General features: G+C 54.6%; 1 protein-coding gene across 1 annotated transcript; it reads left to right on the top strand.

Moving 5' to 3' along the window:
* Positions 1-486: 486 nt before the first annotated feature.
* Positions 487-21,612, top strand: Adcy6 (adenylate cyclase 6). The gene is given in 23 exon segments (XM_021225517.2): positions 487-578; positions 6,436-7,297; positions 10,326-10,475; positions 10,855-10,976; positions 11,075-11,186; positions 11,351-11,478; positions 12,342-12,500; positions 12,675-12,816; positions 12,925-13,053; positions 13,261-13,286; positions 13,517-13,664; positions 13,908-14,005; positions 14,143-14,230; positions 14,388-14,504; positions 14,713-14,871; positions 15,159-15,337; positions 16,458-16,493; positions 16,577-16,706; positions 17,021-17,284; positions 17,912-18,116; positions 18,839-18,963; positions 19,170-19,250; positions 19,252-21,612. Coding segments are annotated over 23 exon segments (3,546 nt in total). The 5' UTR covers positions 487-537; the 3' UTR covers positions 19,297-21,612.
* Positions 21,613-21,697: the final 85 nt, after the last annotated feature.

Below are 21,697 nucleotides of genomic sequence, written 5' to 3' on the forward strand. Positions count from 1 at the left end.
GTGTGCCACTATGCCAGACATCCACAGCCTTTCTGGTACGTGCTGGATTAGTGCAAGGACCTCCTCCTTATCGCAAATGTCTTGGGTTTAAGAACCCGATGGGATCTGGAATGGTCAACAGTTAGGCCTCGAAGGACAAGAATGTAGGGAGAGCTTGACCGAGTTTCAGGCAGCTTCAGGTCTGGCTGAGGGACTGGGCAGGGGATTCAAAGGCAAGGTTATGCCGAACTCGCTTACATCCCGGGAACGGGCCCTTCTCTACTTTCTGGTTCCGTCACTCCACTCCTCAAAGGGTTAAAGTAGCTTTCACATGATTTCCCCATCTCCCAGGTAACTTGGGCAGCTGCTTGCGAGGGAAATGAATAAACATCCCGGAACAATTTTTCAGTTCATGAACCTGGCAGTGCACCCCAGCCCCCCACATCAAAGAAGCACAACCCTTTGGGTAAAAGGTGCCGGGGGGAGGGACTCTGCCAGTTGGCAGGTGCGGGGGAAGGGCTGCCCCAGAGAGCGTGGGGCCAGAGGGCGGCACCGAGAATGCCCCTGCCCACGGCCCGATCCGGTTCTGGGCGCAGCAGGTTTGCGTCGGGCCCCGCGCCCCAGAGGGCTGGGGAAGCGGAAAGAAGTGGGGTGCGGGCGAGCGGGTGCCAGGCGCACACACCTGGCGCCTTGTGGAATGAAATCTAAATTAATTATTAAACTCAACTCCCGCTGGAGGGAGCGGGGCCGCGGTGGGAAGGGAGGTCGAGCCGGCGCGGAGGGGGCTGGGGCTGGGTGGAAGGTGGGGTGAGGAAGGGGCGCAGGACACCCCGACAGGAAGGAAGCCGACCCTCTGGGCGGGGCGGGCATCTTCGCAGCCAGTGGGTGGCTTCGCCGGTCTCTGCGGACCCTCGGGTGAGGGCGGAGGGCACCCTGCAGGATGCCGCCCTGGGTGGAGGCGGGAGCGCGGGCGGGCGCCCCGACCCTCCCGCGGGGTCTGAAGCCCAGAACAGTGGCCACTTGTTTGGCGGAGACCCGGGGAAGACGCAGCGGACAGGGGAGGGGGCGCGCGGGACTCTGGCCTGGCTCACCCGTCTCGGGTCCCGGGGAGGGGAGTGGGCAGCAGTGCCCCCGCCTCTGGGAGGGGGAGGGGGTGCCCAGACAAAAGGAGCTTGTGCCTTTAAGGCGGGGAGTCCGGGAGCCGGCGGGGAGGGGACTTCTGGATCCGGGGTAGAGGGCGGCTGCGCTGGACAACAAGGGAGGGGGCGAGAGCCGGAGGCTCTGCCGCGCGGCGGGCGGGACAGCGGGGACGCGCGGGCACGGAGCAGGACGGCGGGACGGCCGGCCGGCCGGCCGGAGCCCGCGGGCGGGCGCGGCGGGGCGGCGAGCCGGGGCAGGCGCCGACCCCCGGCAGGTGAGCGCGGGGGGAGCGGGCTCCTGCGAGGCCGGGGAAGCGGGGATAGGGGAGTCTCGACAGTTTGCGGGGCGCCTGGGAAGTGGTCAAGGGAAGTGCTGGAGGAGATGGGAACCCGGGGCTCCTGGGGCCGGTTTGGAGGCTTCCACCCTTCTTCCCTTCCTGCACTCTCCAGAGTTTCCAGGCTTGCCCAGAGAAGCAAAGCAGGCATGCTCGAGGAGAGGAGATGCCCCCAGAGGTTGGCATCGGGGGTGGGGGGGGTGAGTTTGGAGTGTGGGAGACAGAGCTGGGAGGAGAGGGAGGCCCCTTCCCTGCCCTCACCCTGAACCTTTGGAATGAAAGGGTAGTGTCAGTGCCTACTTCCCCAAGGCCTGTTGCGGGGTGGGCAAGGGTGGGGTGGGGTGGGGTGTGGGCAGACTTTATTCAGAGTAGGCCCAGCCGCCTGACTGAAAAGCCAGAGGTGGGACTAGGTGGCAGGAGAGCCTTTCCGTGTACCTGTGCCCCTAGAGTGTCTCTGTAGCCAGAGGGCCTGAGAGTATGGTTGGAGCTGGCTAAGGGAGCCCTTTTTGGTCTTTCGGGAGAACCAGAGCTGGGGTAGGCTGTGCTGAACCTACAGGCCCTGGGGAGGTTCCTCTCCATCTGGAAAGGCCTGGAAATTGAGAGGGCTGGGCTCCAGCATGGTGAGTGTCAGGCTTCCCCCTGAGCATAGTTGCCTATGTGAACTTTCTGAAGTCTTTCAAACCATTTTGCCAATAAGGGCAAAGGCAGACAGACTCTGGGGACGAGGTGGCTGAGGGGTGGCCAGGAAGAGGGTTGGGCGAAAGTGGGCAGAGCCATTCTTGAGGCCAAGTCTTGGCTTCCAGACCCTGGGCTCGGGCTGAAGGATCGGGGATTTGGGAGGGGCTTGAGGTCTGGGAGACACTGGGCTTGGGACTGTGGGACTTGGCGCTCAGTGGACATGACTTTGGCTGTGGGGGCAGATTGTGTATGGAACAGCAGATCTGGGAGAGAGAGCAGAGAGACCGGGACTCGGGAGGAGGCCGTCAGGGGCATAAGGTTCCAGCGCCTGAAAGCGAAAGAGGGACATGGTCTGTGCCTTTGGAATTCATGGTGAGGGGTCCTGGAACAGGGAGGTTTGGGGGAACATATAGAGAAGTTTTGTGGCTTGGAAAAGTGCCTTCTGGTTTCCTGCTTTACTAGCCTGGCGTAGAGGAGTGCCGAGAGCCCTGCAAGTTCTCCAGGGTGGGCAGTGCCTGAGTAGAGCCCAGGGTGAGATGGTCACATTTGCTGAACAGAACTCCGAGGCTATCTCCTTGGGGAGTCAGTTAGTTCTTGAAGGACCATATGTTTCCCTGATAGTGTCTGCCCCTTCCTCCTCGCGTATGAACCAGATGCTAGGATGTGCTTCTAGGGGCTGGGAACATGGCCAGAAACAGGTCCTTGGGGAACAGAGACCTGGGCCAGTGGGGGTCCAGAGCGGAGATAAGAACGGGGTAGGGGACTAGAGAATGGGGGGAGGCGGAAGCAAAATGTCATGGTGTGTGGAGTCGGGGTGGGGGTGCATAGTGGGAAACTGTGCACTCTGTGTTCTGTCTCCAGCAGCTCTGGAGACCCACGGCTGGGGACATAGGGCCTAACAGCACCAGGCATCTGATTGGCTGGGGGGATACATGTTCTTGGTCATGACTGTTGTCTTTCCATCTCTACGACATTGGCAGAGCTTTGCACTCAAAGGTTTGTAAGGTGGGAGGAAGTAATATTAACAGGGTACGACAGGCAGGGAGTGTTAGATTCTCTCATCAGGACCATTGCACTTACCTTTCGGGTGAAGAAACTGACATGGGGTGGAGGCGGGCAGATAGCTTGTCCCAGCAGGGTGGTAAATCACTTTATGCTTTGAAACCTGGCCTTGTGCCAGAGATCAGGCTTCCAGTGAAGTGTTTTGAAGAGCCAGGGTTTCTTTGGTGACCTTTTCCAAATGCCAGCCTGACCAGAAGTCTTGTACTTCTGATTTGTCCTTCGAGACGGTGCTTTTGGTGCTGGGAAGTTGAAGGGCATGCTACCCTGTGGCTGTAGAGGGGACACTGGAGGAACTTGGCTGAGGGAGACCCAGAGGTGGAGTGCAGAGAAGTCCCCAGCTCAAGTTCTGCTTTGGGTCCTCCCAGCGCCTGTGTGGAGTGTTGTTCTTCTCTCCTGAGTGTGTGGATCTGTGGCCACCTGGGGCAGGTGCTGTGTAAGCTGCTTTCTGGTTCCCTAGGGAGTACAAATGTCAGTGCTGCCAGCTCAGTGGGTACAAGGGGCCCCTCAGGGTACCCTGCAGAAGCTAGGAAGAACCTAGCCCTGGGGGTGGTGTCATCCACGGATGACATGGCTGGCAAGGTGGTTGTCATGGAGTCATCCACTTCAGTCCAAGTCTTGTCCTTGCCAGAAATTTAGGATCTAAGACTGATTTGCTTGTCCAGAGCCTCTATGTGGGTGAGCTATAGAAAACTGCCCTGGTTGTCACCCTTTGTTTTTCTCTCTCAAATCTGTCCGTTCTCCCCCTGCGCCCCTGGGTCTTAGGAGTAGTTTCACAGGCTTTTGGCGAAGAACAGATGAGTGTAAGCATGTGGAAGGATCTTGGACATTTATGAAGGAGAGAAAGTATACTATTGCTAAGGCCATCCATCCCGTCAGCAAACACGCAGGAGTGGTAGATACCACAGTACGCAGAAGCAAAACCAACAACAAAACACCCCAAACCACCCAAATCCTTGCCCTCATCAAGTTGGTATCCCAGTTAGGAGTGACAGACAATGAACAAATAAGAAAAATTATAGAATGGCCGTTGCTGATAAGGGCCGTGGAGGGAGAAAAATTATAAAGCTGGTAAGAGAGATAGGGAGCCCCAGGAAAGGGAGTTGCTATTTTAATAGGCTGGTAAGAGTAGTTCTGATAAGGGACTTGGGCTGTGACCTGAAGGAGCTCTTGTTCCAGTTGGGAACAGACTGGGCTGAACTCTGTACAGGGGAACAACAGACCAGCTAACGTGACAGTGCAGCGAGGAAGGGGAGAATTGTCATGAGCGGTATTGACGACCCCACACCCTGAGCTCCCTTGCTACTGCCCCGTCTGTTTGCCTGTTGTACTAGGCATGGAACCCGAGGCCCTGAGTATTCTAGATAAGCGTTCTCCTACTGAACCCACGCCATGCCCATCCTACCTTTCTTTCTTTTCGGTCGTACATTTATTATCTACTGTTAGCCAGCCCTAGTAGCTGGCTCTGGAGCTAAAATGCTGGCCAAAATATGTGTAATTTCTACTCTCACAGAGCTTATAGTCCTAGGGAGAGAGGCATACGTTAAACAAGGAATGATTTAATTATAAATTGCAATGAGTACTATGGAGGAAATGGACAGAGGTGAAACTGGATCAAGCTTAGTCTAGAGGGGCTGGGAGGTCTTCCCTGAGGAAGTAACACTGAGCTGTGACCTGTGGAGGAAATTGGATTCAGCTTGCTGAAGTGTGTGTGTGTGTGTGTGTTCAAATGTGTGTGTGTATGTCAGTGTATATGAGTGAATGTGTCGGTGTGTGTGCATGTTTGACTGCAAGTGTGTGTGTGTGTGTGTGTGTGTGTGTGTGAGAGAGAGAGAGAGAGAGAGAGAGAGAGAGAGAGAGAGAGAGAGAGAGAGAGAGAGAGAATGTGTGGTGTGTGTCTCAAGGAAGGATGTGAAAAGAGAGGGCCTTTTGTATAGAGGTCACCGATTGGCAGTTCACAGCAGAAATCATTCCATTGATTGGATTTATTTGGCTTCTTATAGTATTATAATATATGTATATATGGTGGCGCACGCCTTTAATCCCAGCACTCGGGAGGCAGAGGCAGGCGGATCTCTGTGAGTTCGAGGCCGGGCTGGACCAACAGCCTCCAAAACAATACAGAGAAACCCTGTCTGGTAAAAACCAAAATAAATAAATAAACAAATAAATATGTATATAAACAAGATTTAAAAATTGAGAGATGTTGGGCTGGAGAGATGGCTCAGAGGTTAAGAGCACTGACTGCTCTTCCAGAGGTCATGAGTTCAATTCCCAGCAACCACATGGTGGCTCACAACCATCTGTAACGAAATCTGGTGCCCTCTTCTGATGTGTACATGGAGGCAAGGTGTTGTATTCGTAATAAATAAATCTTTAAAAAAAATTGAGAGATGTCACATTGAAATCCAAGATTTTCTTAGACTTCTGCTGAAAAAGATCAGAAGTTCAAGCCCCAGTGGGGCACCAATGGCACCGGTCAACTGGCACTAGATGGTTCTTGGCACCTTGTCTCAGTCTGCTGAATGTGTTCTCATCCTTGACACGGGAACCTGAACTTGTGGTGATGAAGAAGTCAATGCTAGTGGGTGGTGGTGGCACACGTTTTTTATTCCAGCACTCAGGAGGTAGAGTCAGGAGGATGGGTCTCTGTGAGTTCAAGGTCAACCTGGTCTACAGAGTGAATTCCAGGACAGCCAGCGCTATGCAAAGAAACCTTGTCTCAAAAAAAAAAAAAAAATAGGCAATATTCATTTTAGGAAAAGGGCAAATTCCTGGCTTTGGGGGGGTCAGTCAAGCTGAGAATCTTGATTTTTTTAACTTTAAAATTTACTTTTATTTTATGTGCATTGCTGTTTTGCCTTCATGTATGTCTGTGTGAGGGTGTCAAATCTCCTATAACTCAGCCACAGACAGTTGTGAGCTGTCATGTGGGTGCTGGGAATTGAACCCCAGGTCCTTTGGAAGAGCAAAGGGTGCTCTTAACCTCTGAGCCATCTCTCCAGCCCTTAGAATCTTGGTTCTTTTACTTGTTTGGCTGCTGTGTTCTTTCCACCAGTCTGTTCCAGTTCCTTACCTGTCATGTGGGGATGTTACTGTCTCTTGCAGGGTGGTTTTATCAGGATGCTTGCTGGGAGTGGGGGGGGAGGGACAGAATGGAGAGCAGGGTTGTAGGAAATAAGCTGCTATGGTGGCTGTGGCGACAGTAGTGGTATTAATTCCATCCATGCCCTTCCTCCCAGCAGCATGTCATGGTTTAGTGGCCTCCTGGTTCCCAAAGTGGACGAGCGGAAGACAGCCTGGGGAGAACGCAATGGGCAGAAGCGCCCACGCCACGGGACTCGGACTGGTGGCTTCTGTACGCCCCGCTACATGAGCTGTCTTAAGGATGCAGAGCCACCCAGCCCCACTCCTGCGGCGGCTCACACTCGGTGCCCCTGGCAGGATGAGACCTTCCTCAGGAGGGCTGGCCCAGGCCGGGGTCTGGAGCTGGGGCTGCGGTCCGTGGCCTTGGGATTTGATGACACTGAGGTGACATCACCGGTGGGGACAGCTGAAGTGGCCCCTGATATGTCACCTGGGCGCAGTCACTCCTGCTGGCACCGCCTGGTGCAGGTTTTCCGGTCTAAGCAGTTCCGCTCCGCCAAGCTGGAGCGTCTCTACCAGCGGTACTTCTTCCAGATGAACCAGAGCAGCCTCACGCTCCTCATGGCGGTGCTTGTGCTACTCACAGCTGTGCTCTTGGCCTTCCATGCCGCGCCCGCCCGGCCTCAGCCTGCTTACGTGGCCCTGCTGACCTGTGCCGCCACCCTGTTTGTGGCGCTCATGATAGTGTGCAACCGACATAGCTTTCGCCAGGACTCCATGTGGGTGGTGAGCTATGTGGTTCTGGGCATCCTAGCAGCTGTGCAAGTCGGGGGTGCCCTGGCAGCCAACCCACACAGCCCCTCAGCAGGCCTCTGGTGCCCCGTGTTCTTCGTCTACATCACCTACACGCTCCTTCCCATCCGCATGCGAGCCGCAGTGCTCAGTGGCCTGGGCCTCTCCGCCTTGCATTTGATTTTGGCTTGGCAGCTCAACCGTGACGATCCCTTCCTCTGGAATCAGGTAGGGGCCATCGGGTGCACTGGGTAGGAATGGGAAGGGGACTTGCTGAAGAGGGAGACCATATAGGGACATGTAGGTCTGTCAGGCTGAGCTTTCAGGGGTTGGCCTCTGCTTGGGACTTGCGTCAGTGGGAGAGTCCCAGGACCAGGTCTGTAGGGTGTCATGATCGGCCAGTCTTTGGCTGTTTGGCCCAGGAGAGATGGTATAGTCTGTAGACATGCTGTGTGCAGGCCTTGCATCTCTGACCTCTTGTTGACCCCTGACACTCAAGCTCTGGTGTCAGCTCCAAGATGCAGCTGTAGGTGCTGGGAATTGAACCCCAGGTCCTTTGGAAGAGCAAAGGGTGCTCTTAACCTCTGAGCCATCTCTCCAGCCCTTAGAATCTTGGTTCTTTTACTTGTTTGGCTGCTGTTCTTTCCACCAGTCTGTTCCAGTTCCTTACCTGTCATGTGGGGATGTTACTGTCTCTTGCAGGGTGGTTTTATCAGGATGCTTGCTGGGAGTGGGGGGGGAGGGACATTTATTCACAAGTGAGGCCCCTCCTCCTTGCCAAAGGCTACGGCCCATAGCCCACCATGGCCTCACAAGCAGAGAGAAGCTGGGTGCTCTGACATGGTGCCTTTCTTAGCCTGGAACAGAACATACCTTTTAAAAGTAACTTTATAGCTAGTTAGTGGTGCAACAAGTGCCACAGGGCAGTATCAGACCTCTTAAAGGGCCAGACCTGTATCTGCTAGTTCCTAAGTTCTCTTCTAGGCTGCCTGTGCGGTGGGGTTTGGGAAGAACTGCTTTTCTAGGGGAGATGCTTAGGACTGGGGCCTCCCTTCCCCCCTCCTGCCAGACTTGCCAGAAGGTGGGTGTGTGGCTCTTCCCTGCTCTCAGCTGGCCTGGTGCCTAGGGCCCAGCCCAGTGCCTTATGGGGAGGCTGAGCCTGGAAGGCCCGGAACTGCCAACCTCCTACCTCCCCAGGGTGCCTGGCTTCAGTTTCACCCTGTGGGGTCTCTGCAGATGCATTCCTGGGTTGTTGGAGAACACTGGTCTCCTCGTGCCCATCTGTGGGGCTGCGGCTGCCCATTCAGCATCTGGGAACTGAGAACAATCCCGTGTGCCCTTTGGGGCCTGTGTTCCTGCATGGAGTAGGGGCCTGTCGCCTCCCCAGGCAGCCCCTTCCCAGATGCAGCCCCACTCATGTTCCTAGGAAGAACTTTCCTTCCTGACCCACCCATTCAGACACACTGAGCGGTGTCATTGGTTAGGCTGGGGTGGCCTCCAGAGTCTTGGCATCCATTTTTTCTCACGGTAGATAGGGGTATGTATGTGTGTAGTTATTTCAGTCCCTCACCCCTCTTCCCCTTCCCTCCACTGTGACTCACATTTTCCTCTTGGGCTCCTGGGGCCAGGAAGGGAAGTTGCCTGGATTGCCCCCCTCCAACTCCCCCACTGGGGGCTATTCTTAGAAGCCCCCAAGGGAGATAAAGTGGCCCCTCTCCACCCCTGCTACTGAGAGGGGGAGCTCGGCATAGGCTCTCTGGAAGCTGCGTGGACTGGGAAGGGCAGCTGAGGGTCAGTGCCGGACTTAGGAACTGGGAGTGACAGGCCTCAGTTTTGCACGGAGGAATCGAAGATTAAATGTCCTGTCCTAGTCCGCAGGGCTAGTTCTAGTTCAGGGCAGTTGGTGTGCATTCCCTCCCTTCTCCCTAACCATAGCCCTGCCCCATTCAGCTTGGGTGGAGGCCCAGTGCCAGGCCCGGTGCCATGTTAACCCCTGAGTCTCCAGTCACACTGAGGCAAGCTTCTCTTGGACTTGCTGTCGAGTCAGTTCTAGCGATGGTGGTTTGGTACTGGCTATGCCGAGGCGGGAGCTTAGGCAGGAAGCCTTGAAGAGGTATGTATGTAAGAGTTGGAGGGCAGGGCAGAGAGAAGAGGAGGAGGAGGAAGAGGGGAGAGGAGAGGAGGAGAATCATACTTTGTGGTAGGGGTGGCCATGCATTCTTTCTACTAGCAGAACTGAAGGCTGCCATGCCTGTGCTTTGAAACTGGCCTTCAAGAGTGAGGGTCAGTGGAGAAAGCTTTCAGAAATCTGGAATCTATTAGACAGTGGGGTTAGGACAAAGACTTTGGAGTCTGATTGTCCAGGATTGGAGTTTCATGCCAGCTATAACCAACTATGGGATCTCGGGCAAGTAGCTGGGTTCCTTTGTGTTTGACCCGTTCACTTGTGTAGTGGGATACTGTTTCCTCATTCATAGACTTGTAAGAAATCCATCGGTTGGTATATGGAACGCGTCCTTAGAATCCTAGTCTTTGCACGTGGTCAGCAAGCTGGCTACTATAATAACAACAGCCATAACAGCTTACCCTGCCAGCCCATCATTTGGGAATCTGAAACAGGAGGATTGTCATGAGTTTGAGGCCAGGCTGGGTTACATAGTGAGACCGTATCTCAAAAATTCAACCATAGAACAACAGTAAAAAACAAAACCCAGTAGTGGTCATCTGTGGTAGTCAGCCTGCAGGGCCAAGGCGGGGGTGGCTTTAGAGATGTTATTCCTCCTGTTTTGGGCTATATTTGAGTAAATGGAGGCCTAGAGAGAAGAAGTGACTTGTCTTCTGGGTCACCCAGAAGAGGATGGGAATCTCAGACCTCCTTGGTGCTGTGCTGTGGGGAGAACCACATGCAGAAGGAATACTTGTCTTTTGTTAGTGTTGTTTGTGGGGCGGGAGATTATGGGGTACTGGGACTGGGCCCATAACCTATATGACTGTGGTTGGTATTCTTGCTCCGGAAGCCATGAAAAGCTCATTTTTCTGGTCACAGAATAATCTAGGTAGGCTGGGATGTAGAGTGCTGTAGGGAAGAACAGTGTGTCACAGGGATGGCACAGCTTGGGGACAAACATCATTCGGGACTTCATTCCTGCTCAAAGAATGTCCTGAGAGATCGGAGGAGCTAGTGCGCGTGGGCGCGTGGGCTTGTGGGCGCGTGGGCTCGTGGGGTGGCCATTCATTTACCTGTGCCACCCTACAGCTCGGTGCTAATGTGGCGCTCTTTCTCTGCACCAATGTCATCGGCATCTGCACACACTACCCTGCTGAAGTGTCTCAGCGCCAAGCCTTTCAGGAGACCCGAGGTTACATCCAGGCCCGGCTGCACTTGCAGCGTGAGAATCGCCAGCAGGTGGGGACCCCTTCCCTTAGCTAGGGTACTCCTTCTCTTCTCCCCCAGTACTTTGTAGATCAGACCTGCTGCCTTGTCCACGCTGTGGCTATGGAACACAGTGTGAGTGGTCCCCAAGGACTGTGCATCACAAAAGCCCTGGGGGTCCTGTCCTGTTCAAGGGTGGGAGGGAGGATATAGGAGTACATTCAGGGGGTGGGGATTAAGTGGAGATTGGTCTGAGAGAGCTAGGATAGATGACTTCTGAGGGCAGTGTCAGGCCAAGGTCCAGGAGGGAAACTCAGGTCACAGAGATATGGGAGGATTCTGGGAATGAGAAGGGAACAAGAAGGATCAAAATGGAAAGCAAAGAGGATAGTGGTTGGAACCACTGGTCTAGGAACGGCTGCTGCTATCGGTGTTGCCCCAGCATGTTGCCATGGAGATGAAAGAAGACATCAACACAAAAAAAGAAGACATGATGTTCCATAAGATCTACATCCAGAAGCATGATAATGTCAGGTAGAATGGGGATAGGGGACAATTGCCAAGAGGGTTGCTGGGTACCAGAGAGTCCTGGAGGGCTAGGAGGCCCGTCTCTCTTCTGCCGTTATCCACAGCATCCTATTTGCGGACATCGAGGGCTTCACCAGCCTGGCCTCCCAGTGCACTGCGCAGGAACTCGTCATGACCTTGAACGAGCTCTTTGCCCGGTTTGACAAGCTGGCTGCGGTGAGGGTGCTGGGGCTCAGGGGCAGTGTCAACGCTGATGGCCGCACAGCGTTGCTGGAGGCAGCTGGGGAGGGTGTGGGGGCAGAGGTGGCGGTGATGGTGGTGGGCCAGCTGTGCCCGGTGGTCAGGAGAGTGAAGGCGATCCTCCCCTCCTCCCTCTTTAGGAGAACCACTGTCTGAGGATCAAGATCCTGGGGGACTGCTACTACTGTGTGTCAGGGCTGCCCGAGGCCAGGGCAGACCACGCCCACTGCTGTGTGGAGATGGGAGTGGACATGATCGAGGCTATCTCGTGAGTAGTGTCCCTCCCAGGCCTTGTGGATCTGTGGCTTCCCAGTTTGCTCCTGCTCTGATGTGTCTTTAGGGATTTCCCCCAGTCTTCATAGCTTTCTTTTCCTTTGAGATGGGTTTATCCCTGGGGAAGGGAGCGGATCATTCCCCAGTCTGTGCTATGACCCCTTGCTCCTTCTGCCCCCAGCCTGCTGAAGGGTGCAGGGAGCTGGAGCAGTAAGGCTTTGTGGCTACAGAGCATGCCAGCCGGCAGGCCGGAGCCAGCAGCAGCTCAGTCCTACAGGACAGTGGCAGCCCCTGTTGACCATAGTTCTCAAGCCTTTGTCCTTGAGCTTCAGGTAGCCTCCTGCCTGTCTGCTCAAAGCTGTGCTTCTGTCCCTGCTTCTGTTTCTGTCTTTGGCTGCACTGCTTGAATGAAAACAACAACAACAACAAATTTTAAGCCAGGTGTTGGTGGCACACGCCTTTAATCCCAGCACTCGGAAGGCAGAGGCAGGTGGATCTCTGAGTTCGAGGCCAGCCTGGTCTACAGAGAGAGTTCCAGGACAGCCTCCAAAGCAATATAGAGAAACCCTGTCTCGAAAAACCAAAAAAAAAAGTTTTTTTAAACCACATTCATTTATTGACTCTTCCCTCTGTATGTATGTACGTGTGGATGAACCTGCCACGGTACATGGATGCTGGTCAGAGGATAACTTGGAGTTAATTGTCTCCTACTGTGTGGGTCCCAGGGATCAAACTCAGGTAGTCAGGCTCGGTAGCAAGTACCTTTTACCACTGAGCCACCTTGCTGGCCTCAGCTTGGGTTCTTGACTAGAGGACGAGAAGACAGCTTAGAGCTGATCTAGCGTTGCGTCTTCCCAGGCTGGTGCGTGAAGTGACAGGTGTAAATGTAAACATGCGTGTGGGCATCCACAGTGGACGCGTGCACTGCGGCGTCCTTGGCCTGCGGAAATGGCAGTTTGATGTGTGGTCCAACGATGTGACCCTGGCCAACCACATGGAGGCTGGGGGCCGGGCCGGGTGAGTGGAAGGGTCCAGTTGGTGGCAGGGGTGGGTGGGAGGGGGCTGGAGAGCCAGGGTCTTACTTGGTGGCAGGGGTGGGTGGAGGGGGCTGGAGAGCCGGGGTCTTACTTGGTGGCAGGGGTGGGTGGAGGGGGCTGGAGAGCCGGGGTCTTACTTCCTGGCTCCGTGCAGTCGCATCCACATCACTCGGGCCACGCTGCAGTACCTCAATGGGGACTATGAGGTGGAACCAGGCCGTGGTGGCGAGCGCAACGCATACCTCAAGGAGCAGCGCATCGAGACTTTCCTCATCCTGGGCGCCAGCCAGAAACGGGTCAGGGGCCGGGGCTTCTGGGAGAGGGGGGGAGGAGCAAACAGGGAGGTACTAGCAAAGGCTTCTTGGGGTTCCACTTCTGAGCCTGCGCTTATGCTACTCACACAGAAAGAGGAGAAAGCTATGCTGGCCAAGCTGCAGCGAACACGGGCCAACTCCATGGAAGGACTGATGCCTCGCTGGGCGCCTGACCGTGCCTTCTCCCGGACCAAGGACTCCAAGGCATTCCGTCAGATGGTGAGAGGGCTCTCTGCACCATGGGGGGCGGGGTTTCACTTTTTGGTCTCTCTCAAAATGAGGGAGCTGCCACCTCCATGTATGTGTTCTAAAGTTGGAAGCAAGGGGAACTGTTTCACCCAATGGGCCCTAAGTCTCCCGAAGTGTGGGGGGACACTCTCGTGGTTAGCGCCGCTCCTCCCTCACGCATTCTGTTTCTTTCTCCAGGGCATTGACGATTCTAGCAAAGACAAGTAAGTTGGTCTATGGGACAGGAAGGGTCAGTGAGGGAGGGAGAGGCATTTGCAGCCTGGGATGAGCTGTGGGAGCTGGAACCTCCCATTTCTCAGAATGGGTAGGAGGAGCGGGTACCACACATGTAGCTCACACAGCCTTCTTCGGCTGCCGCCTGGTCCCTGCCCTTCTCGTTGCTTCTCACGTGACATTATTCACGCACCTGGTGAAACCTGTGTCCTGTTACCAGCCGTGGTGCCCAAGATGCTCTGAACCCTGAGGATGAGGTGGACGAGTTCCTAGGCCGTGCCATTGACGCCCGCAGCATCGACCAACTGCGTAAGGACCACGTGCGCCGGTTCCTGCTCACCTTCCAGAGACAGGATCTTGAGAAGAAGGTTTGGGGGATACAAGGGCAAAAGAACGAGGGCTGGAGGGAGGGAGGGAGGAAGGGCCTGGCTGGGAGGCTGAACACAAGAAACAGGAGGACGAGTTAGGGATGGGAAGAGACCACGGCACAGGTGGGAACTCATATAAATTGGGCCAGCCGTTCCCCACAAGGCCCTGGGATTGTCCTGCTCTTGCCGTCCATGCCATCCCTGCCAGGGCAGGACCCAGCTCAGCCTCCTTTCTTCCCTCAGTATTCACGGAAAGTAGATCCTCGCTTTGGAGCCTATGTCGCCTGTGCCCTGTTGGTTTTTTGCTTCATCTGTTTCATCCAGCTCCTCATATTTCCACAGTGAGTCCCGTCTCTCTCACTACGTCCCGAACTTTCCTAAACACCTGTGCAAGCCACTGGTCTCTGAGATCAGCTCCGGGCATGGGATGGGGTTGCCCGGATTTTGCTGACTTCCGCCTGGTCTTAATCTGCTGCAGCTCTACCGTGATGCTTGGGATCTATGCCAGTGTCTTCCTGCTGTTGCTGGTCACTGTGCTGATCTGTGCTGTGTGTTCCTGTGGCTCCGTGAGTAGGGGGACTTCCCTGAGACTGCTGGGGAAGCCGGGGGGTTCCCATGGAGCAGAGAGGAGGAGAAGGCCATGTCTCTTGTTAGACCCTGCTCTTGGCTGGTCTTCCTTCTCAGCAAATGTCACTTCTAACTCTTGGTGTCTCGCTCCTGCAGCTCTTCCCCAAGGCCCTGCAGCGTCTGTCCCGCAGTATTGTCCGTTCACGGGCGCACAGCACAGCAGTTGGCACCTTTTCGGTTCTGCTTGTGTTCATCTCTGCCATCGCCAACATGGTAATTCTCCCATCTCTACCCTGTGCCAGGCATTTTCTGAGAGCTGAGAGGGTTTCCAGCCTTTGGGGAACCCGTCGGGTGGGACAACTCTTGTTCTCACTCTGTTTCCCCTGTCTTTTGCCACCCCTGGGAAATCTTAGTCTGTCAAGTATAAGGCACCTGGGTGTGGCCCTTGAGACCCTTTCCCTCATTGGCCATCCTTTTGCAGTTCACCTGTAACCACACCCCAATAAGGACCTGCGCGGCCCAGATGCTGAATTTAACACCGGCTGATGTCACGGCCTGCCACCTGCAACAGCTCAATTACTCTCTGGGACTGGATGCTCCCCTGTGTGAGGGCGCCGCACCCACCTGCAGCTTCCCTGAGGTGTCCGAGCAGTGTTCAGGCAGAGGGGGTTGTTTTGGCACAGTTATCCGCCTCTCTGTGCCAGGCCTAGTGACGGCACCATAGAGCCAGGAATGCAAAGTATTCTCCAACTTTAGGAGCAACCAGGGCCCCTCCTCTGTAGCTGAGCATGAATTATAAAAGGAGCTGGGGCTGGCAGGTGGTGGAGGGAGGGTAATCAGGCAGGGGGAGGCAGGGTGCTTCCTGCCCTGGGTGCCCATGGTCTTTGCTGTCACCCAACGCTGCCTCTGCTGTGGCCCCTCCCCCAGTACTTCGTCGGGAACGTGCTGCTGAGTCTTCTGGCCAGCTCTGTCTTCCTGCATATCAGCAGCATCGGCAAGCTGGCTATGACCTTTGTCTTGGGGTGCGTCTATTTGGTGCTGCTTTTGCTGGGTCCCCCAGCCACCATCTTTGACAACTATGATCTACTGCTTGGTGTTCATGGCTTGTAAGTTCATTGTCAGCCCCTTTCATGCCTCCCCTGACCCTTCGGGGCTGAGAGTCTCTGGCACTGAGGCCCTTGGGCTGTACAACTCACTTATGGGAGAAAGGGAAGGGGGGGCATGATATGTGACCTCAGGTAGTTCCCTCCACAATTCCAGTTGTGAAAAATTCCTGGGTCTTTGGGCTAACCCAAATAAAAAATCCCCATATTTGCATGGTGCTTTCCTGCCTACTGTGCTTTTGGTTTTGTTTTGTTTTGTTTTTTTGTAACAGGGTTTCTCTGTATAGCTCTGGCTGTCCTAGAACTCATTTTGTATACCCGGCTGGCCTTGAACTCACAGAGATCTGCTTGCCTCTGCCTCCCCAGTGCTGGGATTAAAAGTGTGCCCTACCACCTGGTTCAGAGAGTTGTGTGCAGGCAGAGCTCTGACAAAAAGCTAACCCTTCTGTCCCCTTGTGGCTACAGCCTGTGTTGGGGATAGTAAGAGTCTGCCAGGTTTGAGTCCGGCCTGCTTCTCACTGCCTTCATAACCTTGGCTAGTAGTTAACTTCTCTAAGCCCGGGTTTTCTCATCGGCAAGTGTCAGTATCACCTGTGTCTCAGGGCAGTGGTGACGATTACAGTAACAAACATTTCTGGAGCCTGATGTTAAGCATCCTGGGCACACACTAAATCTTTCAGACGTGGTACTTAGCTCTGACCACTGTTTCACTGACTCGGGATCGAAGCAACTAATCCTGCCTGGCCCATTTAGCTGCTCAACGAGGAGTACCTACTCAGGAAAGGCTTAACCTTTGCCCTTATTGAGCTCACTTATATGAGCAAAGGTGTTACCCACAGGCTTGATTAGTGGTTTGGCTTAAAGATGTAGTCCCTGAGCCGGGCGTTGGTGGCACATGCCTTTAATCCCAGCGCTCGGGAGGCAGAGGCAGGAGGATCTCTGTGAGTTTGGGACCAGCCTGGTCTGCAAGAGCGAGTTCTAGGACAGCTTCCAAAACCACAGAAAAACCCTGTCCTGAAAAGCAAAAACAAAAAACAAAAAAAGATGTAGTCCCTGACTCCCCCACAGTGTGTCCCCCCCCCCCAGCAGCCAGCATCCACTGACTTTTGTATCTTCCTGCCAGGACTTCCTCCAATGAGACCTTTGATGGGCTGGACTGGTAAGTGGGGGCTCTGGGACAGCAATGGATGAGGCTGGTCAGTGTCCCCTTCAGACACCAAGCAGGTCTCTGATTATTTGCAGCCCAGCTGTAGGGAGGGTGGCACTCAAATATATGACCCCTGTGATTCTGCTGGTCTTTGCCCTGGCCCTGTATCTACACGCGCAGCAGGTGGAATCAACCGCCCGCCTGGACTTCCTGTGGAAGCTGCAGGTGATTGGGATGGGTCTGTGCGGGAGGAAGAGGCTTCTGGGGCCAGAGCCTAGGCCAAGCCGGAAATGCACCTCTTGCTACCTGGCTGAGGCTGAGGCCGCCCAAGCACACCTGGCTCCATGCCTTCTCTGTGTCCATCTCCTGTCCCCGTCCCATCTCGTACCTGCCCCCTTCACTCCTTTGCCTGCCATTTAGGCCTTCTCTGCCCCGTGCGTTTTTCTTCCTCCATGAGGTTCCCTCTGATGCCCATCTTCAGGCTTTGGCCCACCCCTTGGGAATGTTGGGCGGTGGGTGATGGATGTGGTTGCCCACAGGCGACAGGGGAGAAGGAAGAGATGGAGGAGCTCCAGGCATACAACCGACGGTTGCTGCACAACATTCTGCCCAAGGACGTGGCTGCCCACTTCCTGGCCCGAGAACGCCGCAACGATGAGCTCTACTACCAGTCATGTGAATGTGTGGCTGTCATGTTTGCCTCCATTGCCAACTTCTCTGAATTCTATGTGGAACTTGAGGCAAACAATGAGGGTGTCGAGTGCCTGAGGCTGCTCAATGAGATCATCGCTGACTTTGATGAGGTACTTGTTCATTGACTAGCACTGGCAGAGTAGGGACGATTTGGGGACCAGGTAGATGGAATAGACTTTGGTTTGATGGGGTGAGTGCCCCTTGCCCTGTCAGAGACAGCAAGGTGGTGATTGTTGTGGGGAGTCAGGACATGAGGCTCCAGGAGGGTGGTGACAGGATAAGCATCAGGTGGTGTCGTTGGAGGGGGAGACAGTAGTCAGTGGACTAATCCATATGGGGCCAGGCAAGCATGACGGTCTCTTGAATCATGAAAAGTGTGAGGTAGTGTTCTGAGCACCCAGGTCAGGGATGGGCTGTCCACTGTTCTGGAGGGAAGTCCCCCACTCACTCTGGGACACAGTTCCTCAAAGCATTCAGAGTGTTTCTGCTGCAGGGGACAGTCACAGTCAGTCAACCTTCTGAAGCCACATGCCCAGCTCCTTGCCCGGGGTCCTGAACTGCCTGATTTCTTGGCTTCTCAGAACTACACTGAGAATAGCAATGGGAAGGGGAATCGCCCACTAAAACAATGGGGCTGTTGAGGGGAGGAGGGGGAAGAGAACTAAGGAATGACAAAAAGTGAACTTCGAAAAGACGTGGGTCTGGCTTGACAGACTCCTCCTCCCCACATTGTCCAGATCATCAGTGAGGAGAGATTCCGGCAGCTGGAGAAGATCAAGACCATTGGCAGCACCTACATGGCTGCCTCCGGGCTAAATGCCAGCACCTATGATCAGGTGGGCCGTTCCCACATCACTGCCCTGGCAGACTATGCCATGCGGCTCATGGAGCAGATGAAACATATCAACGAACACTCTTTCAACAATTTCCAGATGAAGATTGGTGAGGGCCTGGGTCTTGGCACGTTTTTTCTGGGACAGTTCGTGGGTAAAGCTGAAGGTCTGGCTTGGGAAGGGTCACAGGCTCAGGACTCCTTAGGGTTTCTGCATCCCACCCTCATGCCAAGTATGACACTAAGGACAAAGATCATTTATTTTGAGTCTCCCATGTGCTGGGGTCTTGTCCTAGATATTTTGAGTACATTTTAATTCTCACATTAAGCTCCCCCACCCCTTAAGATGAGAACGAGGCTCAGAGATTGACTTGGCGAAGGTTAGAGGACTAGTAGGCAGGTTTGTCTAAAGGCGGCTGCCTGCTCTCTGTGTGTGGTCAGTCTGAAGAGGTACCTCTCCATTGCACTGGTGGAAGGCAGTGATTGATAGCATAGGCCTGCAGTCTGGTCTGACTTCCCACAGTTCTGTTTATTGGCTCAGGAAGTTACCCCAGAATCTTGTCTGTACGATAGGGGTACAGCAATATGAGCAGTGAATGCACAGAGGCATATTTAGCATGTACAGCAGTAGTCGTCTGGACTCACGGGAGCTACTTCAACTGTCACGCCCAGACCTTTTTTTTTTAAACCACCAGGAGAATTGTCCAATTTCCACTTATTTTTTTCCTTTGGGTCCTTCTCAAGGTTCAAGGGAAGATGACTCCCTAGAGGGACCCGGAGGATCTTAGCCCCAATCTCTTGCTCTCTACTTTTGCTATTATCTCTGCTGCAGGACTGAACATGGGTCCAGTTGTGGCAGGTGTCATTGGGGCCCGGAAACCACAGTATGACATCTGGGGAAATACAGTGAATGTCTCCAGTCGTATGGACAGCACAGGGGTTCCTGACCGAATACAGGTAAGGGGATGGGAGCTGGGGGGGAGTATGGAACTAGAGGGCTTTCACCAGTTTGCAGGGGAGGGCGGCTGCACCAGTCTGCAGGGCAGGGGCAGGGCGGCTGTCTTCTGTGGCTGTTGGGGGAGGGATGGGGGGAGGGGGGCTAGCCTGATAGAGAACTCCTGTTGAATTCCAGGCTAAGCAGGGTTCCCTTCCCACTTCCCCAGGTGACCACGGACCTATACCAGGTCCTAGCTGCCAAGGGCTACCAGCTGGAGTGCCGGGGTGTGGTCAAGGTAAAGGGCAAGGGGGGAGATGACCACTTACTTCCTCAACGGGGGCCCCAGCAGTTAGCAGAGAGCAGCTGAAACTCAGCTGGAGGGACCAAGGTGGCCATCGAGTGGACTTCCTGCTCGATGGGTGGAGCTGCTGCCGGGGCCACTGAGCCTCCAGATCTTGCTGACAGCAAAAGGGGCCATCCCAGCAGGCTGTGCTTGGACCACGTTCGTCTGCCTTCAGAGTGGCAAAGGAAGAGGGGACACCAAGAGGATTATCCAAGTGACTTTCTCAATTGGGGTAGGGGCTGTTTGCTCTCCTCGTTTTTTTGGAAGCAGAAGAGAGGGCGACAGCAGGGGCCAGGTAGCCCTCCTGCCTGAGGGAGTCAAATGGCAACTCACTATGCCTACTGTTTCCCTGTCTGGGTGACAGGCTCAGGGCCGGGTCACTGCTTGCCCTGTTTTTCCTGGGACTGCCTTGTACAAAGCCTGGGGCGGGCATGAGGAATGCCTATTCCATGCTTGCCTTTGCTTGGCTGTGTCCTCAGCACTGGTCCTGGGCATGCCCAGCCCCAGACAAGTCTCCTTCCTGGGCACAAGGTAGAGGAAGGAGGTACTGTGGGGACCTAGCTCTAACCACATTTCAGGGGAATGTTTCCATTTGCCAAATCCTAGTCCCATGATCTGTCCCCAAAGGGGAACAAAGGGACCTCTGATAGTGAAGACTTAGCCCCAGTTCCTGCGCGCTCCAGGGAAAGGGGTATCTGGCCTCACTGGTACTGTGAAAATGACCAGCCAGAGAGCAAACCTGTGTGTGGGGACGTCGGAAGATCAAGAACTGGACATTCACCTGCAGGTGCCGAAGAGTACAGGCGGCCAGGGAGGAGGAGGGTGGCACACTGACCCGAGGCCCCAGTGTGGCCGCCGTTGGCTCCTTCGGCCCAGATCTCACTTGCTGTCTGCTGGCAAGGGGGCATGGAGTGTCTCTACCCCTTGTATTGCCAAATAGAAGAGAGTCAGGGTTCCAGGAAGGATGACCCTGACCCCAAACCTGGCCTCCTAAGTCTGGCACTAGGGAGGGCCTGTGCATTTGTGTAACTGTGTGCATGTTGCTTTGTGTGTGTGTGCGTGTTTTCTAGGTCTCTGTGTGTCCGTGTGCTCCACCTCCTCAGATCCCTACTCAGGGCCGCCTGTCTCCTGGGGGCCTCTGCCTTCTGTTGTTACGGCAGGGTCTCCATCAAGGCTGGAGAGAAATGCCCAGGTTGCACAGGAGTGGGGTGGGGTATGGTAGCAAAATGAAGAGTTGTGTGAGGAGAGGAGTCCTTTATGTGCCAAATCCCTAAGTGCCATTTGGGGGCCACATGTGCAGTATGATTGTCTCCCTGCCCAGGGCAGGGGCCCAAGCACCTGCTTAGTTTCTAGTGTTCCTTGCACTTGAACTGTTGGAGGTTTGGGAGGTGGAAGCTCAGGCATTCCCTGGGTTCCTCAGCTTGTGTCTTGGAGTATGGTATACTTTCTGACTGGGGTAGTGTGGGGTCCCTCTGAGGACCCAGATTTTGGTACTAAGGGATAGAGCCTGGGAAATTTAAACTCGGCTTTCCAAAGCCTTTAGCCTGAATCTAGCATGGCTAGACTCTAGTCCTGGCTTCCAATCCTCATGAAGCCTGCCAAGGGTTGGACTTAAGTCTCTTCCTTTCCTTGCCTTCTTTTTACCCCTGCAGCCTCCTTGACTCTGGCCTGAATTAGTTGGTGCCTTGGTTTGTCTGTCTGTACCTATTTAAGCCAGAGGCATATGCCTCAGTTTTGATTGGAGACCACTCTGTCTTAGACGCTGGCAAGGCAGAGGGGAAAGAATTTCACGGGGCACCGACGGGACGGGCAGTACTCTTGCCCTTCCTCAGACACCAGTTCTCGGCAGAAGCCTGGTTTCTGGCTTGGTCCTGCCTTCCTGGGACTCTCCACGTTCCAGTTGATGGACCACTGGGCGCTTGATTATCCAAGGTGCAGAGAGGGAAGATTAGGGGTCCAGACAGAAAATTCCTCCATCTCCCCCAGCTATATCCCTGGATAGGAAGGGACTACTCGATGCTATTGGGTGGGAGCGAGGAGCGAGTAAGCCAGAATGGGAAGGCCTCAGCTTTGGGTGGTGTCTGCTTCTTGCCAGGTGGGAGGGGCCTGTCCATACCCTGGCTCCCTGTACCACAGTGCCAGCCATGTTCTTCTCCTGAGTTACCGTTGCCCCTTTCCTCGCCGGTTGGCGGAGAAATCGGGGCAATGGGAAGCCATGGGCTTTGGTTTTATAATGTAACCACTGTGGGAGTGGGGGAGGGTGGTGAACCATGTATTTCAGTGAAATATTTAATATATTTAAATATCAATAAAATCAAACTCTTTGTAAAAAAAAAAAAAGCCTATTCCTCTGTAACTGTTTGGACACCGGGTCGGGGTCAGAGGTAACAAAGGCTGGTGCAGTTAGCAAG

The sequence above is a fragment of the Mesocricetus auratus genome, unplaced genomic scaffold (assembly GCF_017639785.1).
Source record: "Mesocricetus auratus isolate SY011 unplaced genomic scaffold, BCM_Maur_2.0 Super-Scaffold_100010, whole genome shotgun sequence".
Taxonomy (NCBI): domain Eukaryota; kingdom Metazoa; phylum Chordata; class Mammalia; order Rodentia; family Cricetidae; genus Mesocricetus; species Mesocricetus auratus.